This window comes from Gopherus flavomarginatus, chromosome 7, assembly GCF_025201925.1.
Source record: "Gopherus flavomarginatus isolate rGopFla2 chromosome 7, rGopFla2.mat.asm, whole genome shotgun sequence".
NCBI lineage: Eukaryota > Metazoa > Chordata > Testudines > Testudinidae > Gopherus > Gopherus flavomarginatus.
The window spans coordinates 112,916,179-112,940,839 of record NC_066623.1 but is presented as its reverse complement, the minus strand read 5'-3'; the positions used below and the strand labels follow the sequence as shown (position 1 = coordinate 112,940,839).

Genomic DNA, 24,661 nt, shown 5'->3' with positions numbered 1-24,661 from the left:
GACTTTGAAGGCTGCTTTTTCTGCATATCACTCCAGAAACAGGCATATTATAGCCTCAAAATTCAGTTAATATTTAAAGGCAAAAGTGTTTACAAGCTTATATGGCTATGACTAGCTCCAATGAGACAGGAGATGAAGAGTTAAGGATATATGGTCTGGTTATGTCTTGAGAATGAATCAGTACAGTTCATTTTTTCCAGTAGAGAGATGGTGAACTCCATTTTCATTTGTTTCCTGTTCGTGTCTTTCTGTAAGGAAACACTGGGCCATAAAATGTGGTTGGACAACTGTTGCTTGTCTCTGTTTTTTTGAAAATTCCTGATCTGCATCCTCTTACAAAGTACGGTACTTGGAGTTGTCTACAGATGAATGGGATCCTAACATCTACCAATACATGTAATGGACTAGGTATAATAGAACAAAATTGCTCCTGTTGTTTTATTATTCTGTTATTGTTTGGCAGGGGTTAAAAAAAAGGTGCTACTTTTCCAAATTCCACCCACACAGTAAACTATGTCCATACAAATTACCAAAATAAGAGATTACTCATAGTAGATTGTATAGATGTTCAAAATATATGATTATGTGTCTGCTCCACTGGGCTCCTTGATCTTGGCTTCCCTTCAGTGGTATTTGAATATGCCCAGGGGCTATGCTGGACTCCTGGGGCTTGGTTTCCCCTCAGTCAGACTGCGTCCTATTAGGCTCCTTGAGTGTGGCTCCTTCTTGAGATTTTAAAAGGTGGTGATATCTCTAGGATGACCAGATGTCCTGATTTTATAGGGACAGTCTCAATTTTTGGGTCTTTTTCTTATACAGAAGCCTCTTACCCCCCACCCCCATCCCGATTTTTCACAGTTGCTGTCTGGTCACCCTAGGTATCTCCCAAATGCCCAGCTACTGATGGTGTTACAAGACTACACTCACAGTGGATGGTACAGCTCTTACGAGCTCCTCTTCTTTGTTATATCCTTTCCTGAGTAATGAAATAGCTAACAATATCGATACTTAAATTTATCATCACTGGGCACGTGAGTTAAGGTGAATGAGGCAGTTCAGATCTCTCAGACCCATTGTTCTAGACTCTGGAATATGCTGCTACTTTGGGTACACTTTATGCATGTTTCTGAAGTTTCCCTTGCTCTGACAACAGCTAGAGACCAACGCTTTTCTGTAAGGAAAGCTCAGATTCTGTTGTAGAAGACAGGTGCTTGGGAGAGTTGCCCATGTGCCTTGCTGTCGAATGCTGGTCCGACACTGGCCGTGCTGACTGGCATGGTACCCCCCCCCCATTCAGTTGTTCTTCCATGACCTGGGCAATTAGCCTTAGGCACACGGTAGCCAGCTGATGGCATGGCTGGGCTGGCTCCTGGCCCGGCTGCCCTTAGCCTATGCCCTGCCCTGCCAGGACTGGGGTCGGGGCTCGCGGGGGGTGCTGCTGGCGACACTGAGGGTGGAGGCTACTGCCCCCCTCCCTTCACTGTGCGCGGTCCCACCCTGGCTTGCGCCCCTCCCGGTCTGTCCCGCCCTCGCGCTGCGCCTCGCGGGCGGGGCTCCTCCCCCTCGCTTGTCGCCGTGTCGCGCGCCCTCGCCACCGCCCCCTTCTCGCCCGCCTCGCGCCCTGGCTCTCCCTCCCGCCGGGCGCTACCGGCCTCTCGCGAGAGCAGGGGGAGGGGGCGGTGCCGCTGCAGCAGCCGCTTGGCGCCGCGCTCGTTCGGCGCCGCGGCCGCCCTGACAGGAGGGAGAGGCAGCGGCCGGGCTGGTCCCTCCGCTCCCTGCCGACGCGGCGAGGCCGGCTCGGCTCGTCCCTCCGCGACTCACCCCGGCCATGGCCGGCCGCGCGCCGCGGGGGCCCCCGTTCCGCCGCCGCTGAGGAGCCGCCGCCATGAAGAAGGGCCGCTCCCGGGGGGAGAAAGCGGGGCCCCCGCCGCCCCCCAGGAGGGAGCCCGGCCGGGCGGCCGCCGCCGAGAGGAGAGCGGCCCCCGCGGGGGGCGGCGGGAGGGAGCCGCAGGGCGCCGGGGCCCCGGGCGCCGCCTGCAGGGAGGCGAAAGAGAAGGTAAAGGGGGCACCGCGCCGGATCCCCTGGGCGGGCGGGCGGGCGGGGGTCGCGTTGCGGGGCAGCGGGCAGGTGTGAGTGGGCCGCATCGTGTGTGCGGGGCGGGGGGCCCGTGGCAGAGGGAAGGGGCAGGTGAGGCGGGGGCTATGGGTCTGTCATGGGGTGAAGGGAGCAGGCGGCGTGGGGGCGCGCCCGGGGTGCTGCCTCGCGTGGCTGGCTGGGTGCATCGTGGGGCAGACGGGACAGGATGCCGAGGGAGGGGATTGCGGGTAGGTAGACGGTGTGAGGCAAGCGTCACAGCTGTGTGGCGGAGGCTCCTCGGGGAAGGGGCGTGATGTGGTGCCAGTCAGATATGGGGTGTGCATTTGGGTGAAGAGAGGGAAGCTGGAATGGGACCTTCTGGGATATAGAGTACATTGCAGGTGGCAACTGGGGCTGGCATGGCTCTGATGGAGTTTGGTGGATGAGTCTGGGAGGTGGAGGTGGGTGTCATGGTCACGGGCTAGAAGCTGGTTTTAGGGGGCACATGATGCAGTATTATGGGCATAGCAGCATTTGTTGAAAATGCACGCCTGTGTGCGTATTCACAGTAAATTCATTCTGACAGGAAGAATAGTTTAAGGAACAAGGGAAGATAGAAAATATATCAGATAAACTAGTGAATCAAAAATTGAGTCATGGTCTGCAGTGCTTTGAATGTGTAAAGTGCCAAGTAAATGCAGAGTATTATTATGGCTCTTTCACTCGAAGCCCACATTGTACACGGTATGGGTGAAGGAATAAAAAAAGCAGAATTATTATTATTTATTTTAATCTAGTTTTGTGTAACATGCTGACTACTAGTATTAATATAGTTATAAGCTCTCCTTATTGAAGGATCCTGCCCTAGATTAATATTAATTAAAGTGTCTATGGTATGTCTGTAGAACTGGTTTCCATTGTCTTGGTTCTTTGTAAAAGTGATTTCTATTGTGCCCAGAAAATTAACCCTCTGTATTATAGTTATCTAAAGTTTGTAAAATTGTTTAAAAATTTGAAAACTCAGGACATGTCAGCATTTCAGCTTTTCAAACCTAGCTTGTTTTTTTCTTCCCTTAAATGTAACTTTTTTTCTAATTAAAAATAAAATGACAAGTTAGACATTTTGAGACTGCTATAATTACAAGGGCAGGAAGACCATGAGGTCCTGAAAGCTTCAGTTTAGACATATCGTTAAACACCAATTTAACAAATAACTATTTATTTTGGTTTTCTCTCCCCATTTCTCCCAGAACATGGCAGATGAGATTTAGCATGTTGGAAAGACTGGTGAACCTTTCTAGTGATATTGATTTATTTGTAGAGTAGCAAAAGGTACAGTAAGTATGCAGAGTGCTGTGGTGCGGTAATGCATCATTTTGCTTGGCCATTTTGAGAGTCCATATTAAAAATAGATCTCTCTGGGTTCTGTTTTGTGTAAGCTAAGCAAATCCTATGTCTAGATTTTCTTTGGAGGTGACCTTGTTTCTTGTGAATAGATTGTAGGCATTCTAAATGATTAAATAACAACTGTGTCTGATGAGAGAAGACAAGTTAATGTCTATACAATACTTGGAACATGAGTACTAATATAGCATTAGGTATTGAGAATCATCTACTTGGTACTTTTTGCAGATATTTACTTTCTATATCTTTGCAACTAGTATTCAGAGTAATTTCACCAATATAGGTTGTAAAAATCTATCTGCTGTAGGCCTTTGACTTTACTTTTTGCATGTATCACTGCTTGTCATTTTAAGATTGTTTTGATGTGTTGAAACTGAGAAGAGGTTTTTTATTTTTGTGAAATGAGATATTGGAAATAACTTACTAATTTAATGTCTATCATTTTTGTTTTGAAATATAATGTGTGAAACTCTATTTAAGCTGCTTTATAGAACATAAGCTTAGTTAGTTGTTCAACTGTTATAGCAGGGGAGGGCAAACTATGGCCTGCGGGCTGGATCCGGCCCATCAGGTCTTTCAGTCCAGCCTGCAGGATTGTCAGCCCCGTGGTGCAGCAGGGCTTCCTGCCTACCCTGGCCCCATGCCGTTCCTGGAAGCGGCTAGGATCACGTCCCTGCAGCCCCTGGTGGAGGTAGGGGGGAAGAGGGCTCCGTGCGCTGCCCTTGCCTGCAGGCACTGTCCCACACATTGGCTAGGAATGGAGAACCGCAGCCAATGGGAATTCTGGGGCTGGTACCCACAGGTGAGGGCAGGGCGTGGAGGAGCCACCTTCCCCACCCTCAGGAGCCACTGCTGGACATGCTGGCCACTTCCAGGAGCGACGTGGGGCCAGGGCAGGCAGGGAGTCTGCCTCAGTCCCTTTGCATGCCGCTGCCACCCTGGAGCCACTTGAGGTAAGCTGTGCTGGGCCAGAGCCCACCCCCCAATCCCCTGCCTTTAGCCCCCTGCCGCACCCCTCCTGCACCTCAACCCCCTGTCCTGAACCCCCTCTTGCACTCTGCACCCCCTCTTGCACCCCAACCCCCTGTCCTGAGCCCCCTTCTGCACTCCCCACTCCCTCCCACAGTCCGCACTCCCTCGTGCAACTCCAACCCCCACCTCAGGCCTACATTGATGGCCCTGCATACAATTTCCCCAGCCAGATGTGGTCCTCAGGCCCAAAAGTTTGCCTACCCCAGTGTTAGTCTAATGGAGGACTTACATTTTGGTAGAGTGATATGAAACAAGAGTGGAGGACTAATCTGTAAGCTCCACGGGTATACGGATGAGAATCTCAGAGCCTATTGACCTGCTGGGAAGACGGAATTTTCTGGAATTCTTATTACTATGCTGCCCCTGAACTCTACTCGGGGGTGGGGGTGGGGGTATTTGTGTTGGCTTTTGGCCAGAGGATGCCTAATAAAATTTAAGTTTGCCTTTGCCTGCCCTTGCTGATGCTAATTGCTTTCCAAAGTAGTAAGAGTAACCTCCATACTTTAGTCAATTTCAGAGTTTGGCATATTACAGGAAAACTAACCAGATTCTTGTTAATTTTACTCTGCTGCTGCTTGGAAGAGTTAGCTCTAGTGTAGCTCCTATCTGTGAACTTAGAAAGATAGAACTGCATTGCTTTACATTTGGTTCTTTAGGTTATCTTTGCAATGATAACGAATGGAAACCTTTTAATTAAATGTTAAGTTCTTCATAAGATTGATGGTGCAGGTCTTATCACTCACTGTTAACAAGTAGGTGAATGGATTTTTTGAAGTCCATGTTAATGAATGGACATGGAATGGTGCTGAAAGGTCACTGTTAATGCCACCCTTGGTGGCTGGGCGCTATGTGTGGTTGCTAGTTTGAGTGTAGAAGAGTGGGAAGTTGTAATACTGGCAAGAACTGCCATGTATATTTGTTAAAATGATTTGGAATCAGTTGTGCACTAGCTAACCCATGTAACCCTGTGATCTTATTATTGTTACCCTTGTGCTTTCTTTTCTTCTATCTTATGTTATTTGTAATGTCTCGTCTTAAATTAGATTGTAATATGTTTAGGGCAAAGAATGTTGCTTTATGTATTTGTGGAGCATGTGGCACAGTGGAACCCCAATTCCGATTTTAGGCCTTGGGGCACTCCTGTAACAAGGATAATAGATAGACCTCTTTCATGAGCCTGTAGGATCTTACCTCTGGGGTGTGGGAAATGCACATGAACGTGCATGTCATTTTAAGCTTGCAGGGCTCAAACATGTGTTTCTAAGTAGAAAAAGGGTTATTTTGGTGAAACTTTTTAAGATAAATCAATTTTCTACTCTGTCTATGGCACACTGACAAAGCAGCATAAGGAAGATGTTTATGTACTTGATTACTTGTTTAAAAAAGAATCTTACATGTAGACCTTCTGACTTTGTAATTCTGAGTTTTTGAAGAATTAATATTCAAGTACAAATGTTTTTACAGCTGAAATTTTAAAACTACATTCTACAACGTAGTAGATGTTCTTTAAGGAAGGTCAAATTTTGGTTCCAATTTTCTTGAGATTTTGCCCTTAACAAACATATTTAATCATGTCAGACTGCTGTTTGGAAAAATTAGAATATATCAGAATGGAGTCAAGTCATTAGGGCCCCATCCTTGCAATCTAGTTCTTGTGGATGGACTTTTGCACCTTTTTGGAATGTCAGAGTTTAGTTGGACTGTGCAGGTGGCAAGTTCCATCCACTTGGATCTGATTGCAGACCAGGGCCTAGAAGCAAAATAGGGACCCTTTTAAAACCTGTCTTCTCAATTTCCCATTAAAATAGTGATGTGTAAAGCAGTATTTGCAATGGCAAGATGTTAATTATGTCTGTGTTCTTGATATTATGCAAAACAGGAAAATGTCCCTACCCCTTGAAGTTAGTCTGTTAGGGCTGGTCTACACTACGGGGGAAAAATCGATCTTAGATACGCAACGTCAACTACGTGAATAACGTAGCTGAAGTCGAAGCATCTAAGATCGAATTACTCACCGTCCTCACGGCGCGGGATTGATGTCCGTGGCTCCCACTATCGATTCCGCAACTCCGTTCAGGTTGGTGGAGTTACGGAATCGATATAAGCGCGTTTGGGGATCGATATATTGCGTCTAGATGAGACACAATATATCGATCCCCGAGCAATCCATTGCTACCCGCCGATATGGCGGGTAGCGAAGACGTACCCCTAGATACAAATAATGGATTTCAAATACAGTTAGGTATTAAATGCAAGAAAAGTGTGCTAAAAGAACATTAAGGTTACAAAGTCAAGCACACAAAAATTAGGGAATGCCAGAATTAAGGTTGCCTGTGCCTTCTTTACATAGGAGAGGCTCTCTCCCTACTGTCAGTTCAGGTTCCTGGACCAGGACTTGACAAAGCCTGCAGCAGCCCCGAACTGCTATTACAGGGAAAGTCCTAGAGCATGCTCAGTGTGGATGAAATCTGTGGGAAATGTAGCTACTAAGAAATTGCTAGTATGCAAAAAGCATGTGCAAACTGCAACTTTTAGAAGGTTTGTAATTTGGCCAAATTTTGGCAGTTTTTCATGGAGAAGATAAGACTCATCCCTGATGCAAAGGCCGTCTTCATGCCAAACTTTAAGTTCTTGCTGCTCCAAAGCATGTGGAAGTGAGCTGCTCAAAGAAAAGGTTGCCAGAATTTTTTATATTAAGCAGAATGATGTATTTATCCCTTGCCTCATTCTTGGAAACACCAAACTGTTTTGTCAGTTTAAGATTGACACCCAGCATGGAAAATTTCAACCCACATGGTTAAAGATTGGCAATGCATAAGACTGTGTTTTCAGTTGCTTATAAATAGGAAATGTCAGGCAATCATAATAGCCAGCACTAGCAGCCCCACCTATAATATGAATTCTGTCTTCCATCATGAGTTTTCAGCGTGTTTTACAGCAGTGCTTCTCAAACTATCTGATGTGGCGTACCGGCAATTTTTTCCCCCCAATGTGCCAGGGACCAGTACCATATTTGCCAAAGACCAGTACCATATTTGCCAGGGACTGGTATCATGTTTGTGCCATATTATTGTTTTCACATAGGCACGTAGCACATCAGACCAGAAAAACTAACATTCTTCACTGTATTAATTGGAATGGGAGTGTGGTGTACATGCGGAGATGTTCCCATTTAAATACATTGAAGACTGACTGAAAGGCTGTGCGTCTGTGTGGATAATATAAAATGACTATTATTCGTTTACGATCCAAGGAAATATTATTTGGACATTCGTAGTAGTAATGATTTATATCAGAAACAATATAATGAATAAAATAAAAGAAAAGTTGGCAGACATTTTTTATTTTGTTTATTTTGTAAACAAATACAATATTACAATACAAATAAAAAACGAAAAAATCAAACCAGCAGAGCCTCCTAACAAAGATATTATTAAAAAAATTAACACAATAAGAGATATGTTAAAACCTTAACCTTTACTGATGTGAAAGGTGAGCCTGCTTTTTCTTTGTCAGCTTATCTAGTTGTGGTTTGAGGACAGTGCCACACACAATGGAGAATGACTATCCATACTATTCCTATACTTTTGTCTTAATGACCCTCATGGTTGAGAAGCCAGTCTTGGAGGTATGTTGAAGGAAATGGGAGAAGAGTTTTCAGAGCATTTTCAGTAAGCTCAGGATATTCTGCTTTCACTTATATCCAAAAGAAGTTAAGTGATATTGTAGTTTTGAAACTCATCTTCAGTCTTCCGTCAGCGGGCAGCTCCAACAATTTATCCTCCATAGTGACAGTTAAGTCATCTTTCAGTGGACTAAACAGATTTCGGATCCATCCAGTCTCTTTTTGTGGATCTGCTTGTGCTGGAAAGTAAAACTCAAAACATTCTGCCACATTTGTCAAGTGTTCTGTGAAGATGTTTCGTAGAGATGTAACATCAAGGTCTTTGCCTGCATCGGCGATGATTGTCACTAAGTTGTGAAACATGTCATAACAATCTCTTGACACTCGATTCATCCATGTTTTTAGCTTTCGTTTCTGTCCGTTGATCTTGTCTGCAATTGTAAGACATGAAGCCATCCTTCCCTGCATGGAGGTGTTGAGATCGTTAAAGATGGCAAAGATATCTGTCATATAAGCCAGCTTGGCTATCCAATCCACATCTCGGAACAATTGTGACCAATTTTGGTTTTTGTCCTGAAGAAACTCGGCAAGCTCGTTTCGGACCTCGAATACTCCTGACAGGACTTTTCCCCTCGATAACCAACAACGTACATCGGCATGCAATAGGAGCTGTTTATGATCAGCTCCCATATCATCACATAATGCAGCGAATAGTCTCGAATTTAAAGCATTTGCCTTTATATGGTTCACAATTTTTACAACCTCGCTGAGCACACTGTTTAGTTCTGTTGACATTTTTTTTTGTTGCGTGACTTTCCCGGTGAAAGAAGCAGTGCATCGACTTGCATTTGGGTGAGAGCGCCTTAATCTGGGTAACCACTCCAGAATGCCATCCTGTCATTGCGGCGGCACCATCAGAACATACACCTACACGAAACTTGAAATCAAACCCACATGTGTTAATGATGTAGTTGCTTACAGTCTTGAACACTTCAGAACTAGTTGCTTTTGTTGGTAGTGAAGCAGAAAACAAAAACTCATCCTTCAAATCACCCTCATGTTCAAAGCACACATACACCATCAGTATTGCCATATTAGCAACGTCCGTACTTTCATCAAGCTGTGAAGAAAAGTACTTTGCCAATTTAATCTGTCCTATGAGCTGATCTTCCATATCGTGAGCCAGATTGTGAATTTGCCGAGCTATAGTGTCATTTGAAAGTTGCACCTGAGCCACTTTCTTTGCCGCCAGCTCGCCCAGCATTTCCATGCAGACGTCTTTAATACAGCCGATCACTAGTGTCTCACCGATTGTGTATGGCTTTTTAGCTTTAGCAATGCAAAGCGCTACTTTATAAGAAGCTTGCAAAGCAGAAGTATTTGTGTGACACTTCAAGATCTGTTTTTGACAGCCTTTTAAATCAACATGCTTTCTTTTGAAGAACTCTTTTGGCTTTGAACTGATTTCATTATGTTTTGTATTTAAATGCCTCTTACACTTTGACGGCTTCATTGCGTCATTAGCCAACACATCGCCACAAATAACACACTGCGGTTTTGGCACTCCACCATTATTCGTGGCTACACAATCGAACTGATTGTATGAGGAGTTATATTTCCGAGTAAAGCTAGTACGAATTCTTTTTGTTGATTCTGAATTCCTTGCATGTTCAGCAACCGGATGGCTCTGCTTGATAAATACGTTGATTAGGCCTTTCTTCGCCATCTGTAAATTAGGTATAAAAATAATTACTATAAATTCCTTTACCCTCGTATATACTTAATTTATGATATTAGGATAAAAGCCAAATAAATGCAGTGGGAATGCTTTTATTGAGAAATATGTGCGGGAGAACATTGATTAACAGGGTAAGTAATGTTAGGATAAGAAGATACTATAAATTTTAAAATTAAATTGCAAACAGGATAATAATTGGAAAGTTAAGATGGTTTGAACATATGGAAAGAATGAATAATGAACGTCAAAAATAAGATTTACCTGTCTGAAAGATATGAAGTGAGAAAGCGAGGAATTTCAAGAACTTCTTGGCAGAAACACATAGGCTTGATTCTAGAAGAGGGGAAGGCTATAAATAAGGACAATGAGAGCGTGTATGAAATGATACATGGATATGGAGGAAGCACATGGGATCTTTTCTGGGGGAACGAACACACACACGCTCTCTCTCTCTCTCCCTCTCTCCTGCCTCTGCCGGTTGATGTTTATAGTTACCAATCTGTTGTAGCTTGAGTCAATCTAATGCTCAGTTAGATGGAGCATGAGTGAGGAGCTGGGCTCTTGTTGGTCGCGATTTGATGCTCCGAGGCTTTGCAGAACAGAACCCAGAGTTCCATAGCAAAACACCCCAGCTTTATAGTTGTAAATTCCCATTTGAGTCCATGCATTTTGCAATGTCATCCTGTAATCATAAGTCCTTAAGTGGTGTTAATCTTGGGGTTTTCTGCTGTTATCGTTTGATGGTTATTGTTGGGCTTCCCATCGTTATCTCCTATTTGTTGTCTCGCGTTCGGGGGCGCCTGCCTGTCCTCTGAGGTCATCAATGCTGCTAACATGTTTATCATCTGATACAATGGATGTTTTCTTATTGTCTCCTGGTCTTTCCAAGTCTCTCACTTTTTCTTGACCATCTGGACGTTTGTGATGGCTTTCACACCTTATCTTTTCCTGATGCGTTCATTCCTCATTCACACAAACAGTCTCTCACAGAAACCTTCAAACATATACAGACAGCAGTATTTTATATTCAGCAGAATACATTATAAGATTTAAAAGCAGCAAAGAATCCTGTGGCACCTTATAGACTAACAGACGTTTTGGAGCATGAGCTTTCGTGGGTGAATACCCACTTCCTCAGATGCATCTGAGGAAGTGGATATTCACCCACGAAAGCTCATGCTCCAAAACGTCTGTTAGTCTATAAGGTGCCACAGGATTCTTTGCTGCTTTTACAGATCCAGACTAACACGGCTACCCTCTGATACTATTATAAGATTTAGCAAGGCTCGATTTACAACTAAAACAATTCACATTAGCTCTTCAGATCCTCAATATTTCTCTAATCTATTTATCATGGACACAATACAAAATTCTGTCTCTTACTAACTAAACTTTATAACAAGTCCTAATTGTAATGCATATTGGAAACAGAATCCCAGTCTCAGACGGTCATTCCTTTCTTTTATGTGGCTGGCAGAATGAAATCAAAGTTTATATCAATTCTTATAGTACAATTATAAAATCCTACTCCTACAAGGACTTTCTATTTGGGTATAGGTGTGTGGCGCTCAATTGTCTCTATCTACTTTGTAAGGGATATGGTGGGATCAGATAGAAACTAATTATTAAAATTTATATTATTATTAGTACTTACATTCTCAGATCAGTGGGTTCGGACAGTGTCTCAAATGACAAACGCACAGAGATCCGTATGAGGTTCTCTATTGAACTTCTCGATGGTAACTGCTGGTGGGGCGGGGTCTTTATATGCGAAGGAGTGGGGTAAGCGCTCACTCGCATGTCTCATGCAAACCATGCTGTAGCGCTATGGCATAATTATCAATATTATAATACGTGCTTCTGAAAACAGTATTATTTAATATTGTCAACTTTTATCGACTGATAATTATTCTTGGTGGAATTACAGTGTGATTTTAAAATTATACTATTTCTCTCTCTCTTTCCTGGAAACTCGTCGCGGACCAGCAGCCAATGGCTCGTGGACCGGCACCAGTCCATGGACCACCACTTTGAATAGCACTGTTTTACAGGATAAATGTCTAGAGGGAGCTCTCTGAAGACTCAGAGGGCAGTTTGGTGACCACCTCCTAAATCAATGGGAATTAAGTGCCAAACTGCCCTTTGTGCCTTTGAAAATCTCCCGCATAAACGTACTAAGTCTCTGAAAATCGCTATGATGTATTCTAAGTGCGGTAAATTTTATTTCTATTATATAGATAGAGAAGTTGACTTATGCCACGTCCACCCTGCAAACTTTGATTGATGCATGTTATGTCAGCATACACCCACTGATACTTGTATATTGCTTGGGTGCATGCGTTCTTTACTGATTACATTGGAGTTGCACGTACTCACTAGCAATGCTTGTGTTGATGCAAAGTGTTGTGGTGTCTCAGTGTGCCACACACCACCATCTGGTGCATTACCTTTTGGGGAATTTTCACAATGTGTTGTGGGGTAGAAAAGAATAGCACAGGGATCTCTGGAAGCATGCAACTTTCCCCATTCGATAATGCCATCCATATCCCATAATTTTCCTGCCTTTTTAAAAATTCCGCAAGCCCAAGTTGCACTTTTCAATGTCTGCCATTTCTGACAGATGTGTCAAGCCACAACTCAGTGCTGTTCTCACGGATGGAGCAAATACAGGACACATGATTCTCATGTATTTGCAGACCTGCAGGAAGTAGTGCAACAGTGGGGGACATGACTGTTTGTTTTTCAAGGACAGTTTGGTGAGGGAACAGTGAAAAATAATTCAAGGTTGTTGGTGGCTATCATGGAGCAGCTGAGGGTGGTAGGACTCAGGCCTGGTCTACTCTACGCATTTAAACTGATTTTTAGCAGCGTTAAATCGATTTAAAGCTGTACCCGTCCACACAACGAGGCCCTTTATATCGATATAAAGGGCTCTTTAAATCGGTTTCTGTACTCCTCCTCAACGAGAGGAGTAGCGCTAAAATCGGTATTACCATATCGGATTAGGGTTAGTGTGGCCGCAAATCGACAGTATTGGCCTCTGGGCGGTATCCCACAGTGCGCCACTGTGACCGCTCTGGACAGCAATCTGAACTCAAATGCAATGGCCAGGTAGACAGGAAAAGCCCTGTGAACTTTTGAATTTCATTTCCTGTTTGTCCAGCTTGGAGCTCTGATCAGCATGAGTGGTGATGCAGTCCCAAATCCAAAAAGAGCTCTAGCATGGACTGTATGGGAGATACTGGATCTGATCACTATATGGGGAGACAAATCTGTTCTATCAGAGCTCCGTTATAGAAGACGAAATGCCAAAGCATTTGAAAAAAATCTCCAGGCTATGATGCAGAGTCCACAGCACAGTGCTGCGTGACATGCATAACGGAAAGCCAAAGAATCAAATGGATGCTTGTGGAGGGAGGGAGGGGGTGCCGAGGAATCCAGCTATCCCAGAGTCCCTGCAGACTCCGAAAATCATTTGCATTCTTGGCTGAGCTCCCAATGCCTGTAGGGTAAAACACATTGTCCGGGGTGGTTCAGGGTCTGTCTCGTCAATTTACCACCCATCCCCCTCCGTGATAGAAAAGGGGGAAAAATCATTTCTTGACGGTTTTATATGCCACCCTATGTATACTGCATGCTGCTGGTAGACACGGTGCTGCAGCAGTAAACAGTAGCATCCTCTCTCCTCCCCTCCCTGGTGGCAGACGGTACAGTGCAGTAGGACTGATAGCCGTCCTGGTCATGAGCCCGTGAGTGCTCCTGGCTGCCCTCAGGTGAGGCCGGCCGGGGGCGCCTGGGTGAAAATAGGAATGATTCCCGGTCATTCCCAGTAGATGGTACAGAATGGCTGGTAACCGTCCTCATCATAGCAACTGGGGGCTGAGCTCCATCAGCCCCCTCCCTTTCATGTGTAAAGAAAAGATTCTGTACTGCCTGGACTATCATAGCAGCGGGATGCTTGGCTCCTCTCCCTCACACCATTTAATGTCCTGTCTGGACTATCATAGCAGCTGGAGGCTGCCTCCCCCCCATTTTATCTCAGTAACAAGTCAGTGTTTCTTATTCCTGCATTCTTTATTACTTCATCACACAAATGTGGGGGACACTGCCACGGTGGCCCAGGAAGGTTTGGGGAGGAGGGAAGCAATGGGTGGGGTTGTTGCAGGAACACCCCCTAGAATGGCATGCAGCTCATCATTTCTGCGGGATCTGACGCGGAGCGGCTGTGCTCTCTAGTTCTCTGATATACTGGTTCTCTAGTACACATGCCTCATATTCTAGGCAGGACTGACTCTATTTTTAGATACCATAAAGAAGGGATTGACTCGGGGAGTCATTCCCATTTTTGTCTTTGCGCCCCCGGCCGACTTCAGCCAGGGGCACCCATGACAGCAGCAGACGGTACAGAACGACAGATAATGGTCATCTCATTGCCAATTTACAGTGGCGCAGCAGATGGTACAGAACGACTGATAACCATCTCTGCTGTCATGCAAAGGCAAATGAATGCTATTGTGTAGCACTGCAGTACCGCCTCTGTCAGCGGCATCCAGTACACATACGATGACAGTAAAAAAAACCTGAACGGGCTCCATGGTTGCTGTGCTATGGCGTCTGCCAGGGCAATCCAGGGAAAAAGGGCACAAAATGATTGTCTGCCGTTGCTTTCCCGGAGGAAGGAATGACTGATGACACTTACCCAGAACCACCCGCGACAATGATTTTTGCCCTATCAGGCACTGAGATCTCAACCCAGAATTCCAAGGGGTGGGGGAGACTGCGGGAACTATGGGATAGCTACGGAATAGCTACCCACAGTGCAACGCTCCAGAAATCGACGCTAGCCTCGGACCATGGACGCACACCACTGAATTAATGTGCTTGGTGTGGCCGCGTGCACTCAACTTTATACAATCTGTTTTACAAAACCGGTTTATGTAAAATCGGAATAATCCCGTAGTGTAGACGTACCCTCAGTTTCTTGGCCAGAGAAATGAGCACGGATTGGTGCGATTGCGTCAAAATCAGGGTGGATTTGGTTTAAAACACTAGTCAGGAAGGCTCGATTTAATCATGGATTTCTACATAAAAGTGCTTTCTTGGTGGTGGTGGTTGTTCTTCACAACTCAGAGATAGATGTAGGTTTTGTTTTTGAAGGTACACACTATACATTTTTAAAGTGATTTTCTTTTGAAAACTTTTCAGATGAGTTTTACAGCTATATCAGAAAATGAATTGATGGATTGGTTATTTCATTTACCAAAGGTAATTGAAGCAGATATTTATGAAGTCATTGGGAGGTGAACTACCTCCAATTCAACAGGTCAGTCACTAAGGGTATGTCTAGGCTACCCACCGGATCGGTGGGTAGTGATTGCTCTATCGGGGATCGATGTATTGTGTCTTGTCTAGGACGAGGAGGGTTGGTTCATGTCTGCTGATTTTGAGCATCCAGATACCAGGGCTATAAGAAGAACTCAGCGGGAGCTATATGGCTACTGGAGGCTTTGAAAGATGATTTTAATAGTGAGCCACAGTAATATGTGTAGCTGTAGTGTGTGCTGCCTGGCATTGTGTATGTGGTTTTTTTCAATTTTGCATCCCGATATGAATCTTGTAACAAGTGCCGTATATGTAGTCATATAACATTGCAAATGCATCTATTGCTATTACATGTGAATGATGTCAGCCCCAGCCAGCAGATGTTGTGAACTAATAATATGACTTAAGTTTCCATAAATGGGCTTTTATTCCAAAACAATGCAAACAGACATATTTATAACTGAACGAAACCTTATAAATACAGGAAAAATAATCATAAACACACACTGACCTGTGAGAGACATGACTGGTGTATGTGCGGCTATGACTGCCTGTACTTTCCCATGGGGTAGAATGGTAGGGGAAGTGTAGCATCCTTGGACGCCATGTGTGTTCGTGTTCTAGAATGCAGTTCCTATGGGCTGTAGAGGGGGAGGCAAGCATGGGTCTGTTGAGTCTGAAGGTCAGCAAACGTCTCCAGCCTGTCTGTCTGCCTCTTGAGAAGTGCTAGCATCTTCTGCTGCCTGTCTCTCTCCTTTTGCTTTGCTTTGCTGCTCTCTGTTCATTCTGTCTGCCACAGTGATTCCCCAAGTCCTGTGCTTGATATCTGAAGCATCAGAGGCTTGCAGGATCTCTTGGAACATGTCATCCCAGGTCCTCTTCCTTCTCCTCCTTATCTGTCTGAACCTCTCGATTGGTGTGGATGGAGAGACCCTCAAGGCCACATTTCCAGCTACAAAAGATACAGTGCACAGAGGTACTATTGTGAGCGTATTCACAAGATAAATGGAAACTTGATATACTGAACTCACACCCCCTGATCCACACATGTTACAAACATTACATTCTCACTTCTTGGGATTCATCGAGCATGGCAGCAGTCCCAGCCATGGTGAATATCCCCCAGGGGACGGGGGTGAGTTGGGATAATAAGGGGGTAGCATATGTGGATAGGGCAATTGAACTGAATACTGGCATCGTTTTCCACAGGCGGTGGTGATTTTAGCTGATATCTCACTCTTGAGGGTAATGGAGGCTGAAAAGGAACAGCTCCTACACATGTCCAGCTGCAGGCTGAGTCCGCATGCTACTAGCCTGTGTGCTGCAATGGTGCTTGCTGAAGTAATTGCGGAATAGCATGTGAAGGTCTCTTACCACAGTGGAAGAAATAAGACAGCCCTCCTCAGAAACCTTCAGCAGAGGATTGCGGACTATCGCCAGGAAAGAGGAAGAGGAAAGTTTCCTCAAGATCGCTATGGAGGGTTCATGGGACATCTCTGTACACACAAACTGTTCCCCTAAGCCTAAGTGTACTAGGGACTGAGAAGCAGATAGCAACTCTACCTCTATTTGTTATTTCACTACTACTTCTCGCATCATTAAAAAAGTAAATGAACAGATTTGTCCCTGCAATATCAAAGCAAACTGCATACTTACTGGAGGTTCCTTCCCTGGCATCATGCTCTCCCGTGCTGGAATGTAGGGTCTGGCTCGACTGCTCTAGAGTAAGAATAACAATTCCTGGCTCATTGCACCGCTGGATCCCCTGGTCGCCTGTCCCCCATAGTTGTCATCCTCCTCTTTCTTATCCAATACCACCTCCTCACTGTTCACTCTGGGGGCCTGTGACTCTGAGTCCTCCAAAGTATCCATGGAGCTCTTGGGGGTAGTGGTGGGATCTCTGCCGAGGATGGCATGCAGTTCTTTGTAAAAGCGGCATGTCTGCGGCTCCGCACTAGAGCAACTTGTACACCTGCTGCTGCTCCTTGGCTTTCACGTGGCACTGTTGCGGGTCCCTCTTGTAGCCCTTCTCCCCCATGCTCCGAGCAATCTGCTCATAGATATTGATGTTTCTACAGTTGGATTGGCGCTGTGCCTGCACAACCTCTTCTCTCCATAGACCCAGGAGATCCATCACCTCCTGTGTAATCCAGGCAGAAGTGCATCTGCAGCCTGTAGTCAGCATGGTCATCTGGGCAGTTGCTAGGTGTGCTCTCCATGCCGAGCAAACAGGAAATGGAACTTCAAAAATTTGTGGGGATTTGCAGAGGGAGGCGTGTATACAACACTGTATCTGGCTGCCAGGCAGCAGAGTTCAAAATGGTGACCACCATGGTCAGATAGGGCATTGTGGGACACGACCTGGAGGCCATTAAAGTCGACATTAGTAACGCAATGTCTACACTGACGCTGCATTGACCTAAGTGCTATGCCTCTCACAGAGGTGGAGTTATGTTGGTGTAGTGGGCGATTTAAATCGGCGGGAGCAACATTTTAGTGTAGACACTTAGAGTTAGGTTGACATAAGTTGCCTTATGTTGACATAACTTTGTAGTGTAGACCAGGTGTCAGAGAATTCTCTAGTCTTTAATTAAACTCAGGAAGACTTCATAAGTGTGGTTTTAAAATTCTTGCCATGTATTGACAGTCTTGTCTGGCTTGGGAGGGAAGTGTGTGGTTTCCAGATGACTTAGTGTAGATAAAAACTTGCTGTCAAATAATTGGAATTCTGTGTTGGAAAGTGCATGCTCTTTTCCTGCTGAAAAAGAGGAATCTTCTTACTCACTTCCACCAAACCAGATAAAAGTGAATTCTGTTCTCTTTCCATCAGGTTGATAAACAAATCACAGTCTAGATCTTTTCAGGCCACCTTTTTCCTAAAAGTTTTCATCCTAACAATGTTCCCATGTTCTTCTCTGTCTATTTGATTGGTAAGAGCATATTTGAACTGTCCACTATTCCTTTTGTCCAATGCCTAGCACTATGGACCGAAAGACTACTGTGTATGCTCAACCTGTGGAGCTTTCTTTGGCTACTTTACTGTCAACCCTAACTGAGCTAAGATTAATTTAGCCACTGTTTCTAGTACCAATATGTGCTTGACTACAATTTAGTATTGTTAAATTGGATACACACAGTGTTATGATTTTACAGTCCATCCTGCACAGAGCAATCTTAGTTTATAAAATTAAATTGAATTTTATTTTATAAAATTAATTAGTATATATCCTAATGGTCTGCTGCCCGTGAATCAGTTATTGAAAGTCAAGATGAAAAACCTTACTAGCACATCTGCTTCCCTCACACCTAAATTTGGTTCATCAATCACCTTTTTCTTTTTTTGTAGGCAGCATCATTTGAGGCAAGCATTGGAACAGCAGCTGGGCATGGATTTCTCTCCTCTTGCCCCTTTAGTCTTGGACATATTTTTATGGACTAAATTCCAAAATGGACCAGCAGAAATTGTTTTGAGACAATACCACAATGCTCCAAACTTAACAATACTTAGGAAGTTTCTTTGAGAAACTCAGTTTTTAAAGAAGATTGAACTCTGCATCACTCCTAAGTTATTATTTTATTCAAACCAAATATAGCTACAAATTTCTATGCATTGTATTGTCCACCTGCCTCAGATCTATAACTCTCTAGGTTATTTTGGACTGAGATTTAAATCTCGGCTCAGTCAGGACATGGTGTTCCAACTTTCAGTTGTTGGAACATGACCCTGGGTTTGCTCTTTAGAATGTCTACTTGATGTATAATTAAATATGGAAACGCTTATAGCTCTTGTAGTTCGGTATGTAATTATTGTTTGCCTATGTAAATTGGATTACTTAAATTGTCATTGGTTGTTTTATACTTCAGTTAAGAGGAGTATGTAAGGACGTTTATATTATAAAAGAAATTGCATTACCCGTGATACTCTTACGTGGCTTGATTCGATTTAGGCATTAGAATTTATATTGGTGTAAATTAAGACTTGCATGTTACTCTGTCTTACTCATCCTTGTCGAATGTAATAGGGGAATTTACTGTTTGTAACTTGAACAAAAATACTTTACAAATTAAAAATACTGTTGCTATTTTAAATGTTTATCAACTCATTTTAAATACATAAAACATTTTAAAAAGCATTACATTTTAGTAAACCTACTATATAGAAGATACAATATTAATCTCTTCACTTCTCATATGAAATTATATAATTTCCTTTCACCTCTATGTAAACTATCAAGTTTTTTTTTAAAATAGCAGTGTTCTTTTATGATCTGTTTTCTGTGCTTGCCTAACCCGTTAGTGATGCCACATTCTTGTCTTTGTTATAGCATAACCGTCATGGAAGGTATTTTGATGTAATGAACATCTAAGTTATGGGCATCGCTGAATGAATCTGGCAAGATGAGAAGGCTGGTTTAAAAATAAATTTGTAAAAGGAAGTTTTAGCTTTTGCACATTGTCTTACTTGTTGCAGTGTATTTATACAAAAATGAATGTGCTTGGTGTTTTGGATGGTTGTGTTTTACTAAGTCTAAATACACAGATCTTGAAAATCTGCAGCAACTGGAGAGCAAGTATAAAAAGTATATGGCAGATAAATGCTGATTTGATAATATGTATGATCATAAATGTAACTGCTTACAACTTTGCCCAGCAAATGACATCAGGGTCCACCACATACATGGCACATCTGTGATGTGGTTTTTAGTGGACGTTCAAAGAAAATATTTTTGCAGAGGGCTTGCTTTGCAAGATTTATATAAATGGCTTCCAGTAAAGGGGTTTTGTATAATGTATCTTTTAAACTTTTCATATTTTTAGCAGACAGGGTAATATATAAAATGGAAGACTGCATAACTGCCGTTTGTATTTTTAACTGGTCAAGAATGAATGTTCCAGCCATCTCAAACCGGATTTAACACCTACTTAGAATATTAATGAAGTGAAGGAATGAGGGTTATAGGGTAGAAGCGGGGGAGGGGAAGAGTGTATGCAAAGAAAAAATTAATTACGTCAATGGTTTGGTGGTGTTGATTCAATCTAATTTCTTCTTATTGAGCCTTGTTTTTTCACACCATCAGTAAGCAGTTAATGGATTTTGAGTTTTAAAATATATAAAGGGTTTAATATAATAGCTATCTCCCACAGTTTTCGCTCAAAGTATGTATATGATTTTGGCTTGAGAAGAGGGTCTGTGATTGGAAGATTAAATTTGTACTTTTCATATATAAGATTCTTCTGCTCTTAGCTCTCTGGGATACTTTTCTCCTGGTTCCTAGCACTTAGACACAAGTAGTGTAGAAACATGTCTTTTCCCCCTTTGATTAAGAGATATTGGGACTGATAGTTAGCTGGTATAAATCTGCATGGCTCCATTGGATTTATCATGATTTATGGCAGCCGAGCTTCTGATCCATATATTTAAACATTTTTTTAAAAAGCTCATTTCCAGTTCTGTGGATGGTGGTCCCATTAGGGATGAAATCACTGTTTTGAGTTGTAATCTGTTTCTCTTCAACTTGATGCGCTTCTTAAAGAGCGTAGTAGTCTGTTGAACAGAAGAAGTTTGGATACTTTATGCATGTTTAGCAGACACTTCAGCATATTCCCATAATCCTACAGAACACCAGACTGTAAAAGAAGCAGAAGTTGATCCCTTGGATGTTCTTGACACCCATTTCCTCTGTTTCCCAATGTGTGCTCTGTACTGGACTGACTTCTCCAAAGTCTGTGGTTGGCTGATGGGATCTATTTAAAATGACTTGAGTATTTTTTGCTTCACTGCACAGAGGTATTTCCTCTGCCCCTCCCATTATTTTGAGAGACTATAGTAGATCTTTCCATCCTCTGTATATAGATAACACATCCCATCCCAATCTGGGGCAAATTAAGCTTTCTGGCTGTCTTGTATTTGATTCCTCTTATTACAGAATTCTAAATTAAAATTTTGCTATACCAGCTTTGATTAATTGAAGAACTTTAGATTCCTAATATCACTTTTGTGATTTTTTTGAATGACAGCTGAACAAAATTACTTAGTCTTCTGAAAGATTGTTCTATTGTTTACAGATCAACCCTGTCTCTCATAGGAGTTTGACTGACACAGTGTGTACATAGATCTCAGTGATATTTTAAATTGGGTAGAATGCAGGTTAGTATTGTAAAAGTTAATAGCACATTGTCCCTGAATGTTGCATTATGAGATTTTTATAATCATATACTCAAATTCTTGATTGAAATAAGCACAGAGAAATCTAGTTTTTTTTTAAAATGTCTGCAAATCTACCATGCATGAATAGGGGTCTTTTTCTATAAAATCTTTCAATAGCTGCATAATCTGTAGAGCAAGTTTCAGTGCTTATGCATTAATGAAAAGTACTCCTGAAAAATGTTCTGAACCTGTCTTGGTAAACCCATAATAGGGAACAATCTAGATTTCCGTGTTGGGATGGGAAACCCAATTTTCCAAACAGTGGGCTTATTATGCAAGATCTAAAAAGGCTAAATATGTAGTCACGAGGAGAATTTAAGTTATAAATGAATTAAGAACAAATTGTATACATATCACACACACCTATTTGGTAAAAATGTCTCTTAGACTCCCTATTGGTTATGGATGGCCCTTAGTTGGATTTTTTTTTATTTAAATGTTATCAGATGCAATATTTCTCCTTGCCAGAACACCTACAAGATCTCTATCAAGCATTCTTACAACTACAGTACCCACCTGCAGAAATGAAGAAACAGATTGACAGAGCCAGAAAAGTACCCAGAAGTCACGTACTACAGGACAGGCCCAACAAAGAAAGTAACAGAATGCCACTAGCCGTCACCTTCAGCCCCCAACTAAAACCTCTCCAGCGCATCATCAAGGATCTACAACCTATCCTGAAGGACGATCCGTCACTCTCACAGATCTTGGGAGACAGGCCAGTCCTTGCTTACAGACAGCCCCCCAGCCTGAAGCAAATGCTCACCAGCAGCCACACACCACACAACAAAAGCACTAACCCAGGAACCTGTCCTTGCAACAAAGCCCGTTGCCAACTCTGCCCACATATCTATTAAGGGGACACCATCATAGGACCTAATTACATCAGCCACACTATCAGAGACTCGTTCACCTGCACATCTACCAATGTGGTATATGCTATCATGTGCTAGCAATGCCCCTCTGCCATGTAATTGGCCAAACTGGACAGTCTCTATGTAAAAGAATAAATGGACACACATCAAATGTCAAGAATATAACATTCAAAAACCAGTTGGAGAACACTTCATTCTCCCTGGTCACTCAATTACAGACCTGAAAGTCGCAATATTACAACAAAAAAAACTTCAAAAACAGACTCCAACGAGCGACTGCTGAATTGGAATTAATTTGCAAACTGGACACCATTAAATTAGGCTTGAATAAAGACTGGGAGTGGATGGGTCATTACGCAAATGAAAACTCTTTCCCCATGTTTGTTTCCCCCCCCCCACGTTCCTTATACCACCTTGTCAATTGTTGGAAGTGGGTCATCTTGATTATCACTACAAAAGGTTTTTTTTCTCCTACTGATAATAGCTCACCTTAACTGATCACTCTAGTTATAGTGTGTATGGTAACACGCATTTTTCCATGTTCTCTGTGAATGTATATATATCTTCCTACTGTATTTTCCACTGCATGCATGCAGTGAAGTGGGTTTTAGCCCATGAAATCTTATGCTCAAATAAATTTGCTAGTCTCTAAGGTGCCACAAGTACTCCTTGTTCTTTTTGCTGATACAAATTAACACGGGCTACCACTCTGAAACCTATATATTTATAGTTCTCTTACTTAAGACAGTTCTCTTTTGCCTCATCTTTAATTTTTATCATTAATGCCTAATCATTAATTTTGCCTCATCTCTACAGTTTCCAGATATCTTCTTCGTTTTTCCACTCCATGTGGATGTATCCTTGTGTTTCTGCAGTTCTGGGGGAATATATGCAGGATGATAGGGTATATAATGTTACTGGAATTGTTTCTGGGTATTCACATCGGCAAAAAAAGTCCAAATCTATTAAAAAAAAATTATTCATGCTAGTCTTATTTAAAGAATTTCAAACTACTGGATTACTGACAACATTACTAAAATGCAACCCTGGCTTTATCTTATTACAGTGCCGCCTCCCCAAACCTCAAAAATCTGTGAAGCAGTTTACTTCAAGAGAAGATTACTTGACAAGAATTTATTTAAAGGCAAAATGATACCTATGTGGCCCTTTTTTGCAGAAAAATAGGCTATTTTCGCTTGTATGGTCTTCTATATACTTTCCTGATCCAGAATGAGAAATATAGTAAATGTATTTATTGTGCATTTGTCAGCGATGTAAATTAAATAACCAGATAACTCACTATTTAGGTCAGTGGTACTCAGATGACGAAGTGGGTGTTCACCCACGAAAGATTATGCTCCAATGCTTCTGTTAGTCTATAAGGTGCCACAGGACTCTTTATCGCTTTTTACAGATCCAGACTAACAGATCTCTGGTTCAGGAGCCAAATTAGCAATCAATATTACTCGAGCCACAATAGTGTGAATTCATTGTTTCATTTACTATAGTACTATATATTCATATTTAAATATGGGCAGGGCCGGCTCCAGCCATTTCACCACCCGAAGCACAGCGGCACGCTGCGGTGGGCACTCTGCCACTCGCCAGTCCCGCGGCTTCGGTGGACCTCCCGCAGGCATCCCTGCGGAGGGTCCGCTGGTCCCACAGCTCCGGTGGACAGGCTTGCCTGCGGGAGGTCCACTGGAGCCGGCCCTGAATATGGGAAAGTGTGTGTGTGTGTGTTTGTGTGTATATGTATGTACACGGTGTATATAATATATATACACACCGTAATTATTCTCATAGCAAAATGACTGAACAAGTATTATTATTTTATCAACTACAATTGGTTAATAACCTAATAAACACAGCCTGATTGGTTAATAACTTAAATTGGTTAATAATTAATCACAGTGTTTTTAATATCATGTGCTGCAAAGAGCCGCAGGAGACGCATTAAAAAGCCATTTGCGGCTCATGAGCCTCAGTCTGAGTATCACTGGTTCTAGATAAAGGGTAGGTATTTTGTGTGACTATATTAAGTAGAAGTTCATAGTGTGAAAATGTTGATATAGATAACTTTACAGCTCCCAAGTAGCAGGAAAATGACTGTGCGTATTTTAGGAAGTGAGTTCACAGTACTAGCAGAGGAAGTGGTGAGAGAGGGAGAAGAGGGTAAAGCGGATGTAAGTATGAAAACTTACTTTAAGAAAATTTTGAAGAATCTGGTTTCTGTAAATTCCATAGTCTTGCATCTGCTTAGACAAATTTGTAGGGTTTTACAGTAGACTTACTAAACTATACACCTCATGGACTCCTGCTACTTTTCATCGGTGATTTAATATCAAGGATTGCAGTGAAATTTCATGTGAATAAAACC

General features: G+C 42.8%; 1 protein-coding gene and 1 long non-coding RNA gene across 5 annotated transcripts in view; both read left to right on the top strand.

The window, feature by feature from the left end:
• Positions 1–1,640: 1,640 nt before the first annotated feature.
• Positions 1,641–24,661, top strand: part of MAST2 (microtubule associated serine/threonine kinase 2) — a 359,963-nt gene continuing 336,942 nt past the window's right edge. For 2 of the 4 annotated variants that reach the window (XM_050961826.1, XM_050961825.1), the window contains exon 1: positions 1,641–2,056. In XM_050961826.1, the coding sequence (XP_050817783.1) occupies positions 1,886–2,056 (171 nt within the window). In that variant the 5' untranslated portion in view covers positions 1,641–1,885. The remainder of the gene's footprint in view (positions 2,057–24,661) is intronic. The other 2 variants (XM_050961827.1, XM_050961828.1) reach the window with 2 other exon arrangements.
• Positions 15,140–19,634, top strand: LOC127055175 (uncharacterized). The gene is made up of 2 exons (XR_007775424.1): positions 15,140–15,199; positions 18,545–19,634. It is a non-coding gene; the product is annotated as an uncharacterized LOC127055175 (long non-coding RNA).